Source organism: Sciurus carolinensis, chromosome 11, assembly GCF_902686445.1.
Source record: "Sciurus carolinensis chromosome 11, mSciCar1.2, whole genome shotgun sequence".
NCBI lineage: Eukaryota > Metazoa > Chordata > Mammalia > Rodentia > Sciuridae > Sciurus > Sciurus carolinensis.
Window position 1 is genome coordinate 77,524,255 of NC_062223.1, and position 23,226 is coordinate 77,547,480.

At 41.5% G+C, this 23,226-nt stretch overlaps 1 protein-coding gene and 1 pseudogene across 1 annotated transcript; both read right to left on the minus strand.

The window, feature by feature from the left end:
• Positions 1-7,016: 7,016 nt before the first annotated feature.
• On the minus strand, positions 7,017-7,980 carry LOC124959596 (olfactory receptor 2AT4-like). Its single transcript, XM_047517995.1, is given in 2 exon segments — positions 7,017-7,052; positions 7,054-7,980. Coding segments are annotated over 2 exon segments (963 nt in total).
• Positions 7,981-11,853: 3,873 nt separating this feature from the next.
• On the minus strand, positions 11,854-22,651 carry LOC124959597 (olfactory receptor 2AT4-like; annotated as a pseudogene).
• Positions 22,652-23,226: the final 575 nt, after the last annotated feature.

The window sequence follows — 23,226 nt, forward strand, 5'->3', positions numbered from 1 at the left end:
ATAGTTGGTTCTTCGAAAAAATAAACAAAATTGATAAACCTTTAGCCACACTAACAAAGAGAAGACGAGAGAAAACCCAAATCACTAAAATTCGGAATGAACAAGGAAATATCACAACAGACACGACTGAAATACAAAACATAATTAGAAGCTATTTTGAAAATCTATACTCCAACAAAATAGAAAATTTCGAAGACATCAACAGGTTTCTAGAGACATATGAATTGCCTAAACTGAACGAGGAGGACATACACAATTTAAATAGACCAATTTCAAGTAATGAAATAGAAGAAGTCATCAAAAGCCTACCAACAAAGAAAAGTCCAGGACCAGATGGGTTCTCAGCCGAGTTCTACAAAACTTTTAAAGAAGAGCTCATTCCAATACTTCTCAAAGTATTCCATAAAATAGAAGAGGAGGGAACCCTCCCAAACTCATTCTATGAAGCCAATATTACCCTGATACCTAAACCAGACAGAGACACATCGAGGAAAGAAAATTTCAGACCAATATCCTTAATGAACATCGATGCAAAAATTCTCAACAAAATTTTAGCAAATCGCATACAAAAACATATTAAAAAGATAGTGCACCATGATCAAGTGGGTTTCATCCCAGGGATGCAAGGTTGGTTCAACATCAGGAAATCAATAAATGTCATTCACCATATGAATAGACTTAAAGTCAAGAATCACATGATTATTTCGATAGATGCAGAAAAAGCATTTGATAAAATACAGCATCCCTTCATGCTCAAAACACTAGAAAAAATAGGGATAGTGGGAACATTCCTTAACATTGTAAAGGCCATCTACGCTAAGCCCATGGCTAATATTATTCTAAATGGTGAAAAACTGAAAGCATTCCCTCTAAAAACTGGAACAAGGCAGGGATGCCCTCTTTCACCACTTCTATTCAATATCGTCCTTGAAACTCTAGCCAGAGCAATTAGACAGACCAAAGAAATTAAAGGGATACGAATAGGAAAAGAAGAACTCAAACTGTCCCTATTTGCTGATGATATGATTGTATACTTAGAGGAACCAGGAAATTCCACCAGAAAACTCTTAGAACTCATAAGTGAATTCAGTAAAGTAGCGGGATATAAGATCAATGCACATAAATCTAAGGCATTTCTATACATAAGCGATGAATCTTCAGAAAGAGAAATTAGGAAAACTACCCCATTCACAATAGCTTCGAAAAAAATAAAATACTTGGGAATCAATCTCACAAAAGAGGTGAAAGACCTCTACAATGAGAACTACAGAACACTAAAGAAAGAAATTAAAGAAAACCTTAGAAGATGGAAAGATCTCCCATGTTCTTGGATAGGAAGAATTAATATTGTCAAAATGGCCATACTACCAAAAGTGCTATACAGATTTAATGCAATTCCAATTAAAATCCCAATGATGTACCTTACAGAAATAGAGCAAGCAATTATGAAATTCATCTGGAAGAATAAAAAACCCAGAATAGCTAAAGCAATCCTTGGCAGAAAGAGTGAAGCAGGGGGTATCGCAATACCAGATCTTCAACTCTACTACAAAGCAATAGTAACAAAAACGGCATGGTATTGGTACCAAAATAGAAAGGTGGATCAATGGTACAGAATAGAGGACACGGACACAAATCCAAATAAATACAATTTTCTCATACTAGACAAAGGGGCCAAAAATATGCAATGGAGAAAAGATAGCCTCTTCAACAAATGGTGCTGGGAGAATTGGAAATCCATATGCAACAGAATGAAACTAAGCCCATATCTCTCACCATGCATGAAACTAAACTCAAAATGGATTAAGGATCTCAGAATCAGACCAGAGACCTTGCATCTTATAGAAGAAAAAGTAGGTCCAGAGCTTCAACATGTCGGCTTAGGACCAGACTTCCTCAACAGGACTCCAATAGCACAAGAAATAAAAGCAAGAATTAATAACTGGGATAGATTCAAACTAAAAAGCTTTCTCTCAGCAAAGGAAACTATCAGCAATGCGAAGAAAGAGCCTACAGAGTGGGAGAAAATCTTTGCCAATCATACTTCAGATAGAGCACTAATCTCCAGAATCTATAAAGAACTCAAAAAATTCTACACCAAGAATGCAAGTAATCCAATCGACAAATGGGCTAAGGAAATGAATAGACACTTCACAGAAGAAGATCTACAAGCAATCAACAAACATATGGAAAAATGTTCAACATCTCTAGTAATAAGAGAAGTGCAAATCAAAACCACCCTAAGATTCCATCTCACCCCAATTAGAATGGCGATTATCAAGAATACAAGCAACAACAGGTGTTGGCGAGGATGTGGGGAGAAAGGTACACTCATACATTGCTAGTGGGGCTGCAAATTAGTGCGGCCACTCTGGAAAGTAGTATGGAGACTCCTTAGAAAACTTGGAATGGAACCACCATTTGACCCAGCTATCCCACTCCTTGGCCTATACCCAAAGGATTTAAAATCAGCATATTACAGAGATACAGCCACATCAATGTTCATAGCTGCTCAGTTCACAATAGCCAGATTGTGGAACCAACCTAGATGTCCTTCAATTGATGAATGGATAAAGAAATTGTGGTATATATATACAATGGAATATTACTCTGCCATAAAGAATGATAAAATTATGGCATTTGCAGGCAAATGGATGAAACTGGAGAATATCATGCTAAGTGAGATAAGCCAATCTCAAAAACCCAAAGGAAGAATGATATCGCTAATAAGTGGATGAGGACACATAATGTGGGGTGGGAAGAGTTAGTGTTAGGGTTAGAGTTAGGTTTAGGGAGGGGGGCAGGAATGGAGGAAGGAAGGACTGTATAGAGGGAAAAGAGGGGTGGGAGGGGTGGGGGGAAGGGAAAAAAAATAACAGAATGAATCAAACATTACCCTATGTAAATTTATGATTACACAAATGGTATGCCTTTACGCCATGTACAAACAGAGAAACAACATGTATCCCATTTGTGTACAATAATAAAAATAAATAAATAAATAAATAAATAGTATAAACATGACAGAAGACTGATATTTAAAATAGAGAACTCCTGCAACTCATTAAATGAAAATAAATAATCCATTTATAAATAGGCTAAATATTTGAACATATGCTATAAAAAAAAGACACGAATGAACAATGAGCTCATGAAAACATGCCCAACATCATTAGTCATCATGGAAATGCAAAATAAAACCACCATTGAAGTACAACTACTCATTCATTAGAATGGCTAAGATTTTTAACTCATAATACCAATGGGAAGGATTTGGGACAACTGTGGGAATGGAGCACACGGGAAAGCAGTTACAGAGTTACTTTTAAATTAAAGTTACCACGTGAATTAGCATTTCCACGCCTAAGTATTTCCCAACAGAAATGAAAGTGTATTTCCACATACATATACAAAATGTCCTTGGAAGCTTTATTTATAATACCCAAAACCCAAATGATCATCAACTGGCCAATGAACATGTATATCCATGCAATGAAATAATTCTAGCAATAAAAAGGAATGCACTATTGATACATGTAAAAACATGGGTGAATTCTTAAAATATGCTGAGCAGAAGTCAGATTCAAAATACTACACCCTGTATCATTCAATTTACATGAAACTCCTAAAGAGACAAGTCTAATCTACAGAGATGAAAATCAGCTCAGGGGTTGCCTGGAGTCAGAGCTGAGAAGGGAGACTGGGACACATTTGTACACTTACCTCAATAAAATTGATTTTAAAAAACTGTAGAGAAAAAAGGAGGTAAAGAAGTTACGGCTGCTGTCTGGGTAGTGGAGTGGCCATGGATAGAGTCGGCGAGCTTCCGGCGGGAATGCCAATAAGCTAAGAGGATGCGTCATGAAGCGACCCATTTGGCTGGTACCTAACACATTCCTAACAAGGAAGGGCAAAACTCTGATGAGTCTTTGTGGCCTTAGGAGAATTTTAAGAGAATAAAGAGTGTGCTCATAAAGGTGAGGGTTGATGATTTCTCAAAGGGTGTGGTTGAAAAAATCTCCAATATTAGGTTGACCAAATGGAAGCAAATAAGAAACTAGACTGGCCATGGAACACTGGAGCAGGGAGGATGCCCCATCCAGAACCTGGTCTCTTGTGCTGTCAAACTGCAGCCTGAGATCACTTCCCAAAGATGTGTTCTCTGGTCAGTGCTAAATCCTTGATTGCAAATCTCACGATCAGGATATGGATATGCAAGAAGAGTTGAGAACACTTGACCCTTTCAGACCATCTGAAACTTCCTGCTCACTCCCGAACTCCCTCATAGGACAAATTTGTAATTTTTCTCCTTAGGAGACCATCTCAGGAGCTATGTTTGTATATGCAAAGGTGAGGGGGTGACAAGGTGCAAAGAAACTTTTTTGGGGAAAGGAACCTGTTTTCTCATCTCCACACAGTTTATTTTTCATCAGCATTTGCAGCATTGGCCATTAAGGGAATAACAGTGGCTATCCAGTTGTTATAACACTGTTTGTTAAGACTTTCCTTCTGCCAGGCACAGTGGCGCATGCCTACAATCCCAGAGGCTCAGGAGGCTGAGACAGGAGGATCTTGAGTTCAAAGCCAGCCTCAGCAATGATGAGGTGCTAAGCAACTCAGCGAGACCCTGTCTCTAAATAAAATACAAAATAGGGCTGGAGATGTGGCTGAGTGCTTGTGTGCCCCTGAGTTCAATCCCTGGTAACTTTCCTTCTTCAGAGAATATTGGCTCAATTTATAAACTTCTGTCCTATTAATCTATATTTCTCTTCCTATGCTGAGAGTATAGTGTCTTGCTTACTGTAGTTTTATAGTAAGTTATGGTAAATTGACTTGTACCCATTTCTTTACTTCATTTTAGCAGTGTTTTGCAGTTTTAGTAAAGTGTATTGCACATATTTTTCTAAATTTATCCCTAAGTATTTTGGCTGCTATTATAAGTGGTATGTTTATATTTTTATTTCTAGTTGTTCTACAAAAAACCTTCAGCTAACACAGCAGTGAAATACTACTATAAAGAATAAGAACAATGCAAGAATGTCAGCTTTCACCACTTTTATAACATTGTACTGGAAATTTTAGTTGGTGCAACAAGAAAAAAGAAGAGAAAAAGAGTTTTAGAAGCTTTAAAGGGAAGAAGTAAAACAATAAGGCAAAAGAAAAAGTATTTGTCAGCTGTGCAAAGGAAAACACCACTCACATGAGCAATAAAACAGGTGAATGTCTAAAAACCGTGCGGCGAATGACAGGAACCAAGTATGTTTCATTTATATGAAATCCTGGAAAAGGTTAAACTGATCTATACTACCAAAAACCAAATATGTGTTTGCCAAGGGACACGGTAAGGAGGACTGCAATGAAACCCTCTGGGTGATGGAACATTCTTTTATCTCCACAGGGATGAAGGTTACAACATTGTATGTATTTGTCAAGATTTTTTGAAATGTCCACTTACAGAAATGTCCTTCACGTTGCTTATAAAATCTGCCTCAATAAAGTTGATCGCATGAATTCCTAGTTCATCTTTGAATTTCCCTGGCAGTTTTATAACTGGTTTGTTGGAATGATAGGGAAATGAAAAGTGATGCAAGTGGAAAAAACGAAAGTAAAATGAAATTCATTTCTTTGCTTAATTGCTTTGAATGGTGACTGTCAAAAGCAAAAGTAGTAGCAATGTTCAGTGTGTTTAGAACATATATGAAAGTAAAAGGTCTGACATGGCATCCAGGCTGGGGATCTACTGTTACAAGGTTCTTCTACACATCAAGGTAGGCTGTAATTACTTAAAAATGTATATAGTAAGTCCAAGGACAACCACTAAAAAATAATAAGCTAAAAGAGAGGACAACACAAAATCATATTTTTAAAGCTTTTTTTTTAATTTAAGGAAGTTATTTCTTTTCTTATGAAAACACTGTTTTGTAGCTTCATGTGTGTGTGTGTGTGTGTTGTTCCTAGGGATTCGACCTAGGGGTGCTCTACACTGAGCTATATCCCCAGCTATTTTATTTTATTTTATTTTGAGACAGGATCTCACTAAGTCATCCTGGTTGGCCTCAAACATTCAATCCTCCTGTCTCAGCCTCCCAAGTCATTGGGATTATAAGGCATGCACCATTGTCCCAACTGCTCCCTCTACTTAACAATACGTCTTAAGAATGACACCATATCAGCATGTAGAGCTAACTTGTTTCCTTTCCTTACTCATTTCCTTACCTAAAAGGAAAAATGTATGCTCATTATACATTTTAATATTTTATTCAATGAGTCCCTTATTGATGAATGTGTAAGCTAAAGAATGATTGCCAGTGAATCTTTGGGACAGATTCCTAAGGTGAGATTACTGAGTCAGAGGGGATGTGCACGAGGACCTTTGGTAGGCACTGCAGTAGCACTGTACTAATTTTCATCCTCATAAGTGACTTAGGAGACTTCTACTTTTCCCAGGAATGTCATCAAAATCATAGGATTTTGCTTTTCTAAATAAGTGAAAAATGGCATTTTGGTATAGTTTTAGTTTGTATACATTTAGATAGTAGATAAAATAACTTTTCATGGTGTAAGAGGCAAGTTTTGATAATCTTTCTACTCACATTGTGCCATTTTTATACTGAAATATTAGACTTTTTCTTCTAAAGTTCTACGAGCTCATCATGTGTTATAAATAGTTGTTCTTTTCCTGAGCTGTCTTTTATTTTTTGACTTTGCTTATAAAGGGTTTTTTTCTGCCATGCAGATTTTTTTAATTTCAGCAAACTTTTGTTGAATTGTTCAGTAGTGAAAATTTTATACAACAAATTAAAATTCCTGTGCACATTAATATCATTCCAGTGTACCAGAGGGAAAAACCCTGGACCAAAATATGAAAATCACTTTTGGAGCTGTCTGCTCACCTGAATTTTATTTTACTATTTTATATCATTACTTTATTCATTCAACAATATTTATTGAGTTTCCACACCAAGATAAGCATCATTATTTGGTGTCTTGGGAGCAGAATTGGCTGCATTTAAAGGTCAAAAGTTCCTGTCACAGCCTGGTTTTTGAGATATGCAATTTCATGATGGCAGCCTTGACATCCTTGTTTCTCAGCGTGTAAATGAGGGGGTTAAGAATCGGTGTGAGGATAGCATAGGCCACATTGCCCATGATGTGGAAGTCGAGGGGCAGGTCAGCCCTGTAGGCCACATAGGCCACGGCAATGGACGAGTAGTAGGTGCCCACCACCAGGAGGTGGGAGCTGCAGGTGGAGAAGGCCTTTGAACGTCCTTCTCGGGAGTTGATGCGAAGCACGGAGGCCAGGATGTGGGCGTAGGACAGAAGCACCAGGAGAAGGGGGAAGAAGGAGACCACCATGGCGATGCAGAAGCCCATGAGGGCCTGGGGAGCCGTGTCAGAGCAGGAGGCCTGGACTAGAGCGAAGTGGTCACAGAAGCAGTGATAGATGTGGGCGATATTATTGTATGCCATCTGGGAGGTCTGTACCACTGCTGGGACGGGCAGGAGGAGGGCGGTGAGCCAGGCACTGGCCGCCAGTGCAGCGTTAGTCTGTGGGGTCATGTGGACGGGGTAGTGCAGTGGGCGGCAGATAGCCACATAGCGGTCATAGGCCATGACCACCAGGAGGAAGGCTTCTGAGCACGTAAAGCTTTGGAAGAGGTACATCTGCAGTAGGCAGGAGGGGAAGCTGAGGAAGTGGTCCCCAAGCAGGAAGAGGGACAGCATCTTAGGGACTGTAGTTGTGGTGAAAAGAATATCTAGGGCTGAGAGGTTGATTAGAAAGAAGTACATGGGTTTGTGGAGGCTGGGCTCTGCCACCACAGCCACCAAGATCAGTACATTACCTGTGAGAATCAGAAGGTAGAACAGGAGGAAAATAAAGAACATGGGGAGGAAGAAGGACTCTGGTAGAGAGGGGATGCCCACCAGGTAGAAGACAGGGGTGCTGTCCACTGAGCCGTTACAGGTTGTGACCTCCATAGTGAGACACAGCTGGATTTCTGATAGCTGGACAGTTGGAACATCTGGACACTGAGAACATCTGGAAACCATAAAAACAAAGGATTTGGGAATGATAATTCTATAATGATTACTCTATCGTTAATATGAGCACAATTATGATTTCTACCCAGTGAACCCCAAATTTTTCAAATATTAATTATCAATTGATTAATTAATGATCTAGTAAATGGAAGGCTTTATGCTGTGTTTAGGTGATCATGCTGAAGGTGAAGAAGAAAGGCAAAATTTCTGTTTTCTGAGAGTTTACATTTTGCTGGGAAATCAGATCTAAATAGTTGGTTATTTAATCATGACTGATTTCTTTAGAAAGACTCTCTGGTCCCCATCTTAGGTTCCATGGTGTGTGGTTTGGGTTGTGAGATTTCTTGAATCAAGACATTAATCTTGTGTCTCTTGTTTTTGCAGTCAAAGTTCCACCACGTGGTTTTGGAGGGGCTGCCGTGTCCAAGGTTCTCTGTAATATGCTGCTGCTCATATACTTAATAAGCTTCTTCCTCCCCTGTATTCCCTGAGTTGTGGTCCTTCCTGACTCCACTGGAGCTTGGTGTCTGAACTTCTGCTCCTGCCAAGGATGTAACAGGCCATGGTAACTGAACTCTTCCACTGCGATAACTAGGAAAACCTGGATAAATTACACAAATCTCATTTTTAAACAAATTGAAGAAACATATGTGCAATAAGGATAAAATTGAACTCTTCAGGTTGGAATGGCCCTCCAAAGCAAACTAACAATCACCAGCTCCTTGCTTCTCTGGGAATATTCGGTTTGGGGGCCATGATGGGTTTTGAAGTTGGACTAGGCAGAAAGAGAAAGAAACAAACCTCTTGTCAGTCAAAAAAAAGACTTGCAAAATAGATTAGAAATTTTGGGACTGGTGATATAGCTCAGTTGGTAGAGTGTTTGCCTTGCAAGCACAAGACCCTGGGTTCAATCCCCAGCATCCAAAAAAAAAAAAAAAAAAAAAAAAGTTGATTAGAAATTTTAATGGGACTTCTGAATTCTGGAGAGCTAGGCTGAGGGCTTCAAAAAGAATAAAATCTCCCGTGATTTTGTGATGCTTGAAAGACTTGTTGTAAAAAATAAAAGTAGCTAAAACATTAAAAAATAAAAATAAAAGACTAGTGGGGAGGGCTTGCCTCAAACATGCTGTTCTCCCCCTCAAAATATTTCCCAAGCATTGAAGCTACATGTACCTGGGCAGATGCTATGGAAGGGGGTAAAAGGGCATCCAAGGACCTTCTCAGACCTTCTAAAAGAAGAAACAAATCTCCCAGTCTTTCAGGGCTGAGGAGACAGATCAATAAGATTATAAATTCAAAATACAGGATGGTCATGCCTAGGAACAGAAGCAGATCAAAGTTAGACTAAATCCTACTAGAACTGAAACTCAGTCCTGACCAAACTCGAGCATCAAGATGATAAGCTTCTTACTCAAGCTGCCTAATAGAGAAAAGGGAGAAATCTATCCGGTGAGAAGTCATGTAGGATCTCCATGAATCTAATATAACATTCTACCCACAATAAAAATTATTAGATGGGCTGGGGTTATGACTCAGTGGTAGAGTGCTTGCCTAGCACATGTGTGGTGCTGGGTTTGATCCTCAGCACCACATAAATATAAATAAATAAAATGATTAAAAAATTATTAGATATGCAAAAAGAAGGAAAATGTGACCAAGTGCTAAGAGAAAAAAACATACTACAAAAGTTGACATACATATGATCCAGATACCTGAGTTAGCAAACAAGGACTTTGGTATAATTATGCTTTTCTGTCGAGGAAAATATTGGTAAAATGGACTTTGAAATAGAGAATTTCAACAGAAGGTTGGATTCTATTTTTAAAAATCAAACATCTGGGACTGGGTTTGTGGCTCAGTGGTAGAGCACTTGCCTGGCATATGTGAGGCACTGGGTTGGATTCTTGGCACCACAAATAAAGAAATAAAATAAAGGTCCATCAAAAAATAAAAAAAAATTTTTAAAAAGTCAAACATCCTAGAACAAACATATACAATATTTGAAACTAAGAATTCACTGGATAAACATAATGTCAAACTAAACACAATGGATGACAGATTAGAGATCTGAAAAACAGATAAGTAGAAAATATCAAAATCCCAGAAAGAGATAAAGAGTACATGCTATGTGATTTCATTGATATTAACTGACAAGCCAAACTAATCTATGGTATTAAAAGCCAGTACAGTGATCTCCTGCAGGGGTGAGAATTGACAAGAAGTGGGCCAGAGTACACTTTCTGAAGTGATGGAGATATTCTATATATTGAGTTGAGGAGTGGTTACATGGCTGCTTCTTTATATTTATAAATTCACATAGAATTATACACTTAAAATCTGTGTATTATCATGTAGATTTTATGTCAATTAAAAAATACAATGCCAAATATGATGGCACATGCTTAGCTCAGGAGGATGAGGCAGGAGGATTGCAAGTTCAAAGCCAGCCTCAGCAACTTAAGGAGGCCCCAAGCAACTTAACGAGACCCTGTCTCAAAAAAAAAAATTAATTAATTAATAAAAAGGGCTGGGGATGTGGCTCAGTGGTAAAGAGCCTCTGGGTTCAATTTCTAGTACAAAAAAAAAAAAAAAAAAAAAAAAAAAAAAAACCCACAACAAAACAAACAAACACAAAACCCAAAGTGAGAAGGTAGGACATTGAATGGGAGAAAATATTTTCAATGCATATATCAAAGGGCATGTATTCAGCATATATACAAATCTTCCACAAGCAATAAGAAAGAAACAGATGAACTAAGAGAAAAATGGGAGAGAGACTTGACTAGGCAGGTACCTCATACAAAAAGACCATCCAAATGGTGAATAAGCACATGAAAAAGTGATCAACATTTGTGGCTCTCATAGAAATGTAAATTAAAGCATAATGATACCTCCACATGCTCACCAGGATGGCTAACATGTAAAGCTCCCAAGTGTTAGTGAAAATTAGGAGTAATAAGTGCTCTCACACATTGCTGGCACCTGGGAAACCACTCTGCATAACACTTTGGCAAAACCTCATACAACTTATGACTTGGCAGTCCTGCTTCTGGACACATGCCAAGAGAAATAAGTGCTGTGTCCATGGCCCGAAAAATACACCCCAAAAATTGAACATACGTGTCACACAAGAACTTGTACATGAATGTTCATTGCAGAATTATTTATGATAGTCAAAAGGCAGAACACTCAAATATTCATCAACTGATGAATGGATAAACAAAATGTGGTACATCCATACAATGGAATATTACTCAGTCATGAAAAGAAAAGACATGGATAAATCTTTTAAACATTATGCTAAATGAAAGAAGCCATATATAAAAGACCACATGTTGTATGATTTCATTTATATGGTATGTCCAGAATAGGCCTCTATAGAGGCAGATAGATTAGTTATTGCCAGGACTAAAGAATGGGCGTGGGGAAAGGGAGGATAACTGCTTAAGGGATATGGGAGTGATGAAAATGTACTGGAATTTGATAGTTGTAATGAGTGTACAACATTGTATAATGTACTAAAAGTCATTAGTTCGTTTAGTTTAAAATGGTAAATTTTATGGCATGTAAATTTTGCCTTAATAAGAAATGTACCTAGAAGCTTTTATTTATAGTTCTCAAATGAAACAACCCAAATATCCATTGACAGTAGAATGGACAGATTGTAGTATAGTCATACAACGAGGTACTAAATGCTGTAAAAAAAGGATGAGCCACCGTTATGAGCAACACAATACAGGCCGCTCACAGCCAGGAGGTTGAATAAGAGGAACCAGATCCAAAGATTACATGGTAGCCACATGATCCCATTTAGATGAAGATCAAAAACAGAAAAAGTTCATCCATGATGACGGCGGTGACAACAGCAGCTACGTGTGGGAGAGGATTGGTCAGGTCTGGGGCAGAGAGGCTTCTGGGTTGCTGGCAATGTGCTACTTATTTTGCTATATCTTTAGCTCATCTCTAACTAGATAGCCGTTTCTATCTGCCTAACATTTGTGGGCTTTATTTTCCTGTGTTCCTTAAAAAAACAAACCCACATGTAGACCTGAACACACTGCTTGCCTCTGGTGTTTCAGTGAAAGGAACGGCAGAGGATGCCTTTTGTGGGAGGAGTCGCTTCCCGATGGGAGTCGAGTTAAAGGAGTAGTCTACCTATGTTGGCAGCTAGCTAGAACATCCAACTGCCCCTTGATGGAAGGGCATCCTTGTGTGATATTGTGGCTTTTCCTTCCTCCCAGCTGCGGCGCTGTTCAGCAGGTGTTTCCGATTGACCGTTTCTTGCCTAGGCTTCCCTAGCCCCAGATAAGTAGGTGCTGCCGTAAGGTCAAGACTTGGGAGCTGCCATCACTAGAGAAGAACACACGCCGTGTTGTGACAAGAGCCCAAAGTCCAAAGCCCTGCCCTAGGAGTTGCTTTCCCCTTACTGACTCGCAGAACCAGGGGGGTCTCCATCTGAGGGAGAGTATGACTCGCCTACTATTTTGGGATGTTCTTCTGAATGAACGCGCCAGGAGCAAGCCTGTGTGCACATGGCTATTGTGTCCTCTTCAATGCCATGATTTTAAGATTACCGCCTCCCTGATTTTTCCAGAAACTTTCCCATTCCTCTTAACTCTAATAAAACACCTGTCACGGCACCAAATTGCAAAAACGTCAAAACTGAAAATGTCTAGTCAGCTTTTTTCTATACAAAAAGGACAAAAGACAAAAGTTTCTGGATCTGCCCAAGCTCCCATGTTCAGTGAGCCACTGGCCTAGGACCGGAGTCCAGTCCCCTCCCCATCAACCCTCTTTCTTCTCTAGCCTGGAGAATCTGGAAGCTGAAGTTTTCATGAGAGGAGAGACTGGGACAAAGGTTTTCTCATTCCTTCTCATTTCTTTGGCGGCTAGTGTCATTTGGTGGACTGATCTCCACATTTCAGAGTTTGGTTTTTGTCTCTTAAGTGTGTGACCTGGTCTCCATTAGAGAGTGAAGGTTGGTAAAATGTCTTCATGGGACAGTCACTCTATTGTGAATGCCCCCTTGAAAGAGTTCTAGGGGTCGGCCCCATGGCCCAGGCAGGAAAGCAAACCCCTGCCCCTCCCCTGAAGTTGACCAGACCCTCGCTGCCTAAGCCCACCAGCAGGTTTTCTAAACCCCAAACAGATGCAAGCTACATTTTTCTGAATGTCATTATGGCTCAGAAAAAGTCAACTATGGATTCACCGTCACTGAATTAGGTTGAGATGGCATTTGAGGGGCTAAAACTCAGAGCCGCTGAGTACAATTTTACCAAAACTCTGCCTCACTTCCATTAAATAGTGGGGGCATTTGCTGATTCTGAAGTCCAGAAATACAGAGTATCTTTCCAAGGTCAACCAACACATTTATAGAAGTACAGGTCTTGAACCCAGTGTCCTGGCTCCTGGCCAGCACCCAGTTCCGTGCTGGAAGAAGGCTCCAGAGCCTGCCAGCCACGCCTGGCCACTTCATCCCCCATTCTAGACCATGGCAACTCCTGCCCTTGCCTGTGCTTCTGCCAAACTCAACTCAAAATATCACCTCCTCCAAGAGGCCTCACGGTCCTGGGTGGCTCAGTGGCCTCTTTTCCAAAGCCTTGAAGTTGCTGTACTTCCCTTTGTCATCCTTCTGATCACACTGAGTTGTCATGGTCTATTTATGTGCCTCTGGCTTTACCAGACCAAGAGCACTCTCAGGGCAGGAACGGGGCTGATTGTTTTCTATTTAATAATGCACCGCTGCGCTTCCCAGAGCTCCTGCCGGAGAGGCGGGAGCCCAGTGCAGCTCCCTCAATTTGCCTCTTTTTGCTGATGAATCATAAAATAGGCATGAAGGAGCCATTAGTGATTAAGCAGTTTTAGTCTAACCCCTTTTTTATGGGGACACAGAAGGGAGGCTGGGAAGTGGGCTGTGATTTTCCCAAGGTCACACAGTAAGAGAGGTGACAGCACTAGAACTAGACTCGGGGAGGCTGGATTATCAGCCTCGAGCCAGGGGTAGCTCAGCCAGGAGCCTGGGCTGCCCCATTTACTTGGGACCACAGGACAGACCAGCCAGTTGAGGTTTTTGTGCTCACCCCAAAGGCACTGAAACACTTTGCTCCCCTAAACTGCTGTTCTGGCAGAGCGGGTCTGTGTAACAGACAAATGGAATGTGTGCCCAGGGCCCCAGGCAGATGAGGAGAAGCACCAACATTTTTAAAAATTTTATTTATTTATTTTTATGTGGTGCTGAGGATCAAACCCAGTGCCTCACACATGCTAGGCAAGCCCTCTCTCCCTGACCCACAAACACAGCCCCAAAAAATATTTTTGAAAGAATTCAGTACCTGATATTTTTAAAGAGCATTGATGTAACATTGTGGTAAAAATCAGAATATTGTTTTTACTTCTTTACACTTACTGTTTATTTAGAAGAAGCGATTTTATTTTTAATTACATCAGTGTTTTTGATGCTTCAGGTTATTAATGGTATTGTTGGGGAACCACTTTCTTAATAGGATTTTCCCTGTAGAGATTGCCAAGAACCTGGTACTATCCCAGTGGCGGACAGAAAAGACAGAAAAACCAGCCACCTGAATACCCAACCTGCACTTCTATGAACATGATCTCTCATCACACAACCCTGCCAAGGAGGGATTATGTTACTTCAACAAATGAAGAAACTGAGGGTCAGAGAAGGCCCTCATCCAAGGCCACAGGTGGTAAAAGATGAGAAAAGAGTTTGTTTCTACAGCCAACTTGCTACAAAGGACTGAGCCCCTCCTGGTAACCAAGAGTCCTGGCTCCTAAACCAGCCTCGTTGCTCACTTGCTGTGCCTTTGGGTCTCTAAGCCTCAGTTTTTCCATCTGCAAAAAATGAGGCTTTTAGAAAAATATTATCTTCTTCAGGTCAAAAAATTTTTTGTGCATTCCTTCTACATTTGGACAATGGAGGTGTTCAGAGATGGATGGCTCATGGCCCAAGGCCCTAAGGAGGGAGAACAAGAGTGCTCCCATTTCTTAAGCAGGTTTAATTCTTTACAATCATTGTATCGTTGCACCTCATGACAACCCCCAAATCTATGCAATTCAGTCATGAGGTTCTCACTGTGCTATTCCCATAAAAAAGGAGCAATACATGTAAATAATGTAGGTCCATTAACTTTGGAGTTAGAAAGATCTGGTTTCCACTTTCCCTGCCTGCACCGCATTTCCCTCATCTGTGACTCTTGCAGAGTTGACAGATGCTTCATTAATTATCCCCATGTCTCTTGCTGTCATTGGCTTTGCCTCCTCGTGAGACTCTCCTTCCAGATCTGCAACCTCCTGCTGGTGACTGCACATCCCTGTCCTGGCCTCCTTGTGTCTGACCTACAGTCACAAGGACTGTGTGCACAGCTGATGTAGATTCTGAGACCTTGTCATTCGTATCTCAGGTGTGTGTTCCCAGACTCTGCACCAGGACCCTTCACACCCTGGCCTCCCGAGCCTGTCTCCACCCCAGCCTTTGTCTGCATCTGCAGCTCCATCCCCAGCCCAGCTCACCAGCCAAGCCTGGTCCTCCTGAGTGTCTTCTGTGGAGTCATCACATTTGGCTCTGTTGGGAAGGGCCAGGTAAGAGCTGAGCCACAGCCCACTAAACCTCCAGGCACCTCCCTGCAGCAGGCCTGCTGGGGCACCCCCTCCAGCTGGCTTTCCTCTGGGACCACAGACCTGCCTGTCAGCTGGGAACGACTTCCCAGGGTGGAGCAGGAGACCTGGCTGATGGTGAAAACAGCATCACCGACAACTCTCAAGGGCCCCAGAACTTGATCACCAGTGGGACAGTTTTGATCCTGTTTTCTCAGTTGGTCCTCACAACCACCAGGGAAGGCAGGAGTCAAGATTGCTCGCACTATTTTATATTTGAGGAAACTTAGATCTAGAGAAGTGAAATGACTTGCCCAAAGTCACACGAGTGCACATGGCAGAGCTAGGAGCCAGGCTCAGCAGCATGTCATCTAGGGGCTGAGACCTGAGTCTCACAGAAGCTTCCTCACCTATAGAAAGGGTGTAGCAGCACCACTAATGTCACAGGCCACTGGGTGGTGCTGGGTTGCTTAGTCCGGAGTCTGTCAATCACTAAGCATTCAGCAAGTACAAGCTACTATTTAATGAAGCAAAATACTAAAACTCAGCTGCTGCTGTGCTGTAACAAACATGCCAAGATTTTGTGGGAGGAGGTGAGGGTAGAAAGCTACATCCTAACTCCAGGTGGGACCAAGGCGAGAGTCTCAGACCCCCTCCTGCCTCGGTCTCTCTCATTTCCTCCTTCGACTTTACTACTCTGTTTCCGATTCTGTCACTTTTTCACTTATATGTATATGAATTTCATCAACTTAAAAAATTTCACAATAAACAAGTAGAACTTCATTGTAAAATATTTTAATCAGTACAGAGCTTTTTTTGAGTGAAAGTGAAAGTTAAAGTCCTTTTCGTGCCATCCCTTCTCCATATTCCCCCATCTACACCCCATAGCTAATCACTGGTTCTGATTTTGTTTCTTCCAGACTTTTCTAAGTGAGTGTGTGGTTTTTCTCTTAATGTAAATTGAATCATCTTGTACTTATTGTGTAAAATAATTTTAATTTAACGATGAGTCTTGGAATCTTTCTATGACTGATTCCTTTGATCTTGTATTTGGTATTTCATAATATGGATGTAGTTTCTCTAATAAGACACCTGTTGTGTACATTTAAGTTGTATCCAGTTATCACACTGTGGCCAGTTTGTGATGAATATCCTTTTAACATGCATTTGGGGTTACATGTGACAGAATATTTCTCTGAGGGAACAGATCCCTAGAAGTAGAACTTTGGGGCCAAGCAATTATTACATTTTAAAATGGCACAGGGTCCACATGGGCAGAACCTTTGGACCTGTATGTAAGGATTTTGGGAACACTGAGTCTCAGCAATGATTGAGATGACCCTCTTATACTAGGGTCTGATGCTTCTGCCCAGAACCAGGGGAAATCCATGCGTGTGGGGTTCATTTCAGTCCACAGCAGACTTCCATAATAGACTGCTGGTGACTAGGTTTACAGCTGCAAAATGGGGTTAGTAAATCATTGGCAGCTGGGCAGAGATTGCTGTCCTCTTTTGATCTAGTGAAGTTCGTGATGGAGCTGAAGATGGTTTTGGAAATTTCTTTGAATGACAAGCAGAAACTATGCGTACTGTCTTCATTTCTCTATGTCTTCTCACTCTGTGGAAGAGAGGAATTTTGGGTTGGAATAAATGTGTTCATGTGGATCATTGCTTTAGCACCATAAAGGAAAATATTGCAAATTTTTTTTGGGGTGGTGGTGGTGGAGATCTAACCACTGATAAGTTAAAAGCAAAGAATCCTGCAGAATTGCCAGATGATAGGTGGATTTTTTGGGTCTACTTCCTGTTTCTCAGACACAATAGAGAACATTAATAAACTTTAAAAAGCTATTTTTTTTGGCAGCATGAGAATGACGAAGACTTTGGGGATGTGCGGCTGAAATTAATAAAAAGAGTTGGGTGCCTGGACTGGAAGAACCCAGGTTGAGTGCAACCGTTGGCAGAATTGTGGAAAGTAGGGAAAATCAGACAAACTAAACCCAAGTCTAGATGCCTTTTTCAGAGGGTTCTTGTTTTATTTGGTTTTATATAAGAAAATGAGCCAAAACAGGAGAGTGAAAATGTTGGGGGAGATTTCTTTGGAAAAAGCCAACATTTTGAAGAACTGCTATTATTATATCATGAGATGAAAAGCCTTTTGGTTACCTCTGAGAATAAAATTGTTCTCATACTTCTAGGAAAGGACTGGTTGTTCTATAGCCATGGTAATGAATAATCATCAGAACTGGTTTTAAACCTGCTTGTTGTTCAATGACAGCTTCACATCAGTTCACACACTTCTCAAAGTCACTCAGAACATCTTCCCTCCATAACCACACTTCCACAACAAAGGCAGACCAGTCCCTAAATTGCCCTGCCTGAAGTCCATCAGCCCCTGATCTCCACGTTTTCCAGCCATGTACAGGAGCTAGTGATAAATCCAGCTCTTTGTTTCATTTATATATATTTTAGTACCGGGGATTGAACCAGGGGCACTTAACCACTGAGGCACATCCCCAGCCCTTTTTTGTATTTTATTTAGAGACAAGGTCTCAGTTATTTACAGCCTCGCTAAGTTGCTGAGGCTGGCTTTGAACTTGCCATCCTCCTGCCTCAGCCTCCAGAGCCACTGGGATTACAGGCTTGTGCCACTTTGCCTGGCTTGTTTCAGATACTGAGTGGTGGTCTCTTCCCTTAATATTTCTTACTTATCTCTATATGGTGAGTAGTAATAACCCCTCAATTTATTGCTTATTTTAGTAATTGGAATCTTCTCTTTTTTCGTGCGTAAAGACTGATATAGTCAAAGAGCTAACCTAGATTTCGTTGATTTTCTCTATTGTTTTTCTGTTCTCTGTTTCATTTATTTCTGCTCAAATCTTTACAATTTTGTCCCTGATTCTGTTTTATTTGCTGTTCTTTTCTAAGTTCCTATAATGAAAATTTATTGATTCGAGATTTTTCTTCTATATAATATAGACATTTACAGCTATAATTTTCCCTCTAGGAACTGCTTTAACTGTACTCCCTAAGTTACAGTATGTTGTTTTCATTTCTTTCATAATACTTCCTATTGTTCTTGATGATTTCTTCTTTGACCCATTGGTTATTTAGGAGTAAGCTGTCAAATTTTTACATATTTGTGGAAGTAGCATTCAGTGATAGAGCTTTTATGACTTTAAAGATAACAGAAACAGTGGGCAGATTATTTAAAACATACATTACTTAGGAAAAATCTAGTTTATAAATAACCAAGTCTTCAAAAGCAAAAGGAGGTAATGTTAGTGTGGACACCTCTGGGAAGATGCTTTTAAGAAAATGTAAGGGGAGAATAACAAATTAAAGTGAACCATGTGATTTGAAATATAAACAGAAAGTTCTGAGTCAGAATTTGGTGTTTTTTATTTATCTCAAGAATATACGCTAGAGAAATGACAATCATAAATATCACTCTTGTTCCTTGTTTCATAATTTTGACTTAAAACAGTGATAATTGTGACTCAGAATGAGCAGTAGAGGGTCCCTGGGTTGAAACACTCCTGGGAGACGTGCTTCATGACTCAACACCAACTTCCGCTCCTGCCATCCCTGGATCTCTCAGCAATGCACCTACCACACTGTGCTGTTTGTGCCCACTGCTGTGACCCTCCCTGGACTGGAAGCATCTTGAGGGCAGTGACCGTTCCGATTTTTTCTGGGCCTCTAACTCTTCTTGCTAGCTCCAAAGTTCAGCAATGTCGCTTAAAATGGGTGTGGTGGCACATGACCCTGATCCCAGCGTCTCCAGAGGTTGAGGCAGGAGGATAGCAAGTTCAAAATCAACCTCAGCAATTTAGGGAGGCCCTAAGCAACTTAGCAAGACCCTGTTTCTAAATAAATATAAAATAGGGTTAGAAATACTAAGGATGTGGCTCAGTGGTTAATCATCCCTGAGTTCAATCCTTGGTACCAAAAGAAGAGAGAGAGAGAGAGAGGGAGAGAGGGGGGGAGAGAGAGAGAGAGAGAGAGAGAGAGAGAGAGAGAGAGAGAGAGAGATTGCTCAGATGAGTGAACTCCTGGGGAAAATGATATTGAGCAGCTAATGCTTGTGATGAACGTGAAGAGCAGACCATCCACTGCGCCCTTGGAAGACCTGGACCAAATACTGACAACCACTATTGCAACCTCTGCCCTGGAGCAATGCCTTATGTGAGTTTGGTATGAAATGTAAGATTCATACAGAACAAGAATATAGAGAGCCTAATTGAAGTCATATGTGACATAATGACATTTCAGTCAATGACAAACTGCATATAAGATGGTGGTCCCATAGACTGTAAGGTGTGCTGTGGTGCACACCTGTAATCTTAGAGGCTTGGGAGGCTGAGGCAGGAGGATTTTGAGTTCAAAGCCAGCCTCAGCAAATTAGTGAGGCCCTGTCTCTAAATAAAATATAAAAGAGGGTTGGGGATGTGGCTCAGTGGTAAAGCGACCCTGAGTTCAATCCCTGGTACAAAAAAATAAAACAAAACAAAACAAACAACAACAAAAAAACTGTAATGGGGTCAAAAAATTTCTTTTTACCTATAATGTCGTAGCCATTGGAGGGTCATTGTTATGGTTTGTATGTGAGGTGTCCCCCAACAGCTCACGCATGTGACAGTGCAAGAAGGTTCAGAGGAGAAATGATTGGGTTTTAAGAGTCTTAACCCAATCAGTGGTTTAATCCCCTGATAGGGATTAACTGAGAGGTAACCTAAGTGGTAGGGTGTGGCTGCAGGACGTGGAATTGGGGCATGGCTTTGGGTATATATTGGTATCTGGTGAGTAGACGCTCTGCTGTAAGCCCTGTAAGCCGCTTTCCTCTGCCACATTCTTCTGCCATGATGTTCTGCCTCACCCAGAGTCCCAAGAAATGGAAGCTGCTGTCTATGGATTGAGACCTCTGAAACCGTGTGCCCTCAAACTCTTCCTCCTCTATAGCTGTTCTGGCAGGACTTTCAGTCACAGCAGCAGAAAATCTGACTAAAATAGTCCTAGTGCCACACCTTCCTCCTGGGTCTGAGGTGCGGCTGGCGTGAACAGCCCTCCTGCATTACCGGTTGTGTACAAGTGCAGGCCACACAATTATGTACAGAACTAATGCTTGTTAATGCTAATAAATGGCCGTTACCATTTTAGGTACTTACTATACTATACTTTTAAATAATTATTTTAGTGTGTACTCCTACTTATGAAAAAAAGTTTACTGTAGCCAGTGCGCTGTGCAGCTCTGGCAGCCGCCTCCTGCATTTTGCATCTCTTCCGTCTTCGATTGCATCACTTGGTTTACTATCACGCTGTTTTGCTCATCTTCTCCCCGGGAGCAATGCATTTCATACAGCCTCAGTGCGTAGTCGGCCACACCATCCACTGCCATGCCTTCCCAGTGATGAAGTCCCCTAGTGACGCATTTCTCAAAACTTATCCCTGTTAAGCAACGCACGACTGTGTACAGTCTGATTTAAAGCAACCCCCTGTGTCAACATTCAGAAGAGAACGCTGACAACACCTCACAAACCCCCGGGGTCTCTCAGTGCTTACAGCCCTCTTCTTCTCTTAGAAGTAACCATGATTCTGATTTTTATGATAATTATTCTTTCTTCACAATTTATGACCTCTGTATGCATTGATTAAAAAAAAATTTAGTTCTGTTCAGTCCTAATCTTTATATAACTGATTAGTACTATATCATTTTGAGTCTTAATTCTTTTTTTTTTTTTTTAAACCAGGGATTGAACCCAGGGGCAAACGTGCACACTGAGCCACATCCCCAGCCATTTTTACATTTTATTTAGAGCCAGATCTCCCTAAGATGCTTACGGCCTCCCTAAGTAGCTGAGGCTGGTTTTGAACTTGGCATCCTACAACCTCAGCCTCCCAAGCTGTTGGGTTTACAGATGTACACCACCGTGCCTGGCTGAGTCTTAATTATTTTGTTCAACACTAAGTGAGATTCCTCCATGTTGCTACCTGCAAATGTAAGTCCTTCTGCATGTAGTTGAGTGGGTTGAGCGCAGGTGTGAGAAGGACAAAGAGCATTCTCAGCAGGTGGGCTCTATAGGCCTTGTTGGCAGTGGATGAATAGCAGGTGCTATATTAGTCAGCTTCCTGTTATGATAGTGAAATGCCTGAGCCAATTTACTTTGGCTCACAGTTCTGGAGTTTCCAGTTCAAGATGAAGTGGCATCATCAGTTTGGGTCTCTGGCAAGGGTGATAGATCATAGCAGATGTGTGCGTTGGAGCAAAGTGAAGCAGGAAGTAAAGAGGAAGAGACCAGGGTCTTACAATCCCCTTGGGAGCATGTCCCCAATGACCTCAGGACCTCCAACAAGACCCCATTGCCTAAAGGTTCCTGGTACCTGCCAATAGCCCCACCCTAGGGACCAAGGCTTCGTGGTACATCCAGCATTCAAACTGCAAAGGCTGTCCACCATCACAGGATAAGAGCTGCAGGGGAAGAAGGCCTCTGAACGTCCTTCTCAGGAGCTGATGTGAAGCACCAAGACCAAGATGTGAGCATAGAAGCACCAGGAGAAGCGGGAAGAAGGAGACCACCATGGCGATGCAGAAGCCCATGAGGGCCTGGGGATCCGTGTCAGAGCAGGAGGCCTGGACCACAGCCAGGTGGTCACAGAAGCAGTGATAGATGTGGGCAATGTTGTCAAATGCCATCTGGGAGGTCTGTACCACTGCTGGGATGGGCAGGAGGAGGGCGGTGAGCCAGGCACTGGCCGCCAGTGCAGCATTGATGTGTAGGGTTACGTGGATGGGAAGTGCAGTGGGCGGCAGATAACCAAGAGCAGTCATAGGCCTGACCACCAGGAGGAAGGCTTCTGAGCAGCTGAGGCCATGGAACAGGTACATCTGCTAGAAACAGGTGGAGAAACTGAGGAAGTAGTTCTCAAGCAGATATAGGGACAGTGGGTACAAGGATAAAGATGTCCAGGGCTGAAAGGCTCATCAGGAGGTGCATGGATCTGGGCTCGGTCGTACACAGCCATGATCCCAGAGACTGCATAGGGCATAGTCTGAGGCAAGAGAAATGCAAGTTCAAGGCTAGCCTGGGCAACTTACCTAGACCTTGTCTCAAAATAAAAAAATTAAAAGGACTGGGGATGTAGCTCAATGGTAGAGCACCCTGGGTTTAATCCCCAGTATTGAAAAGAGAGAGAGAGAATGAGATTGAGAAAGAGATATGAACCTGGGCTTGTGGAGACTGGGCTATGCCACCACAGCCACTGGGATCAGGGCATTACCATCTGGATGAGCAGGTAGATTAAGAAGAAAATCAAGAAGAGGAGGAGGAAGAGGGACTCTTGTCAAAGAGGGAATGCCAGCAGGCAGAGACTGTCGAGGAGTCCTCTGATTTGTTATAAGCTGTGCCTCCCATAGTGGATCAGACAGTGGGTGTCTGCAGACAGAACTGGGGACATCAGGACACATCTGGAACCCAGAGCAATCAGGAATACTGTAACTAGCACGTGCATTTTTTTCTTTCCAAGCATAGATCATAATCCCAATATTTTCTTTCTTTCTGTATTTTTATTT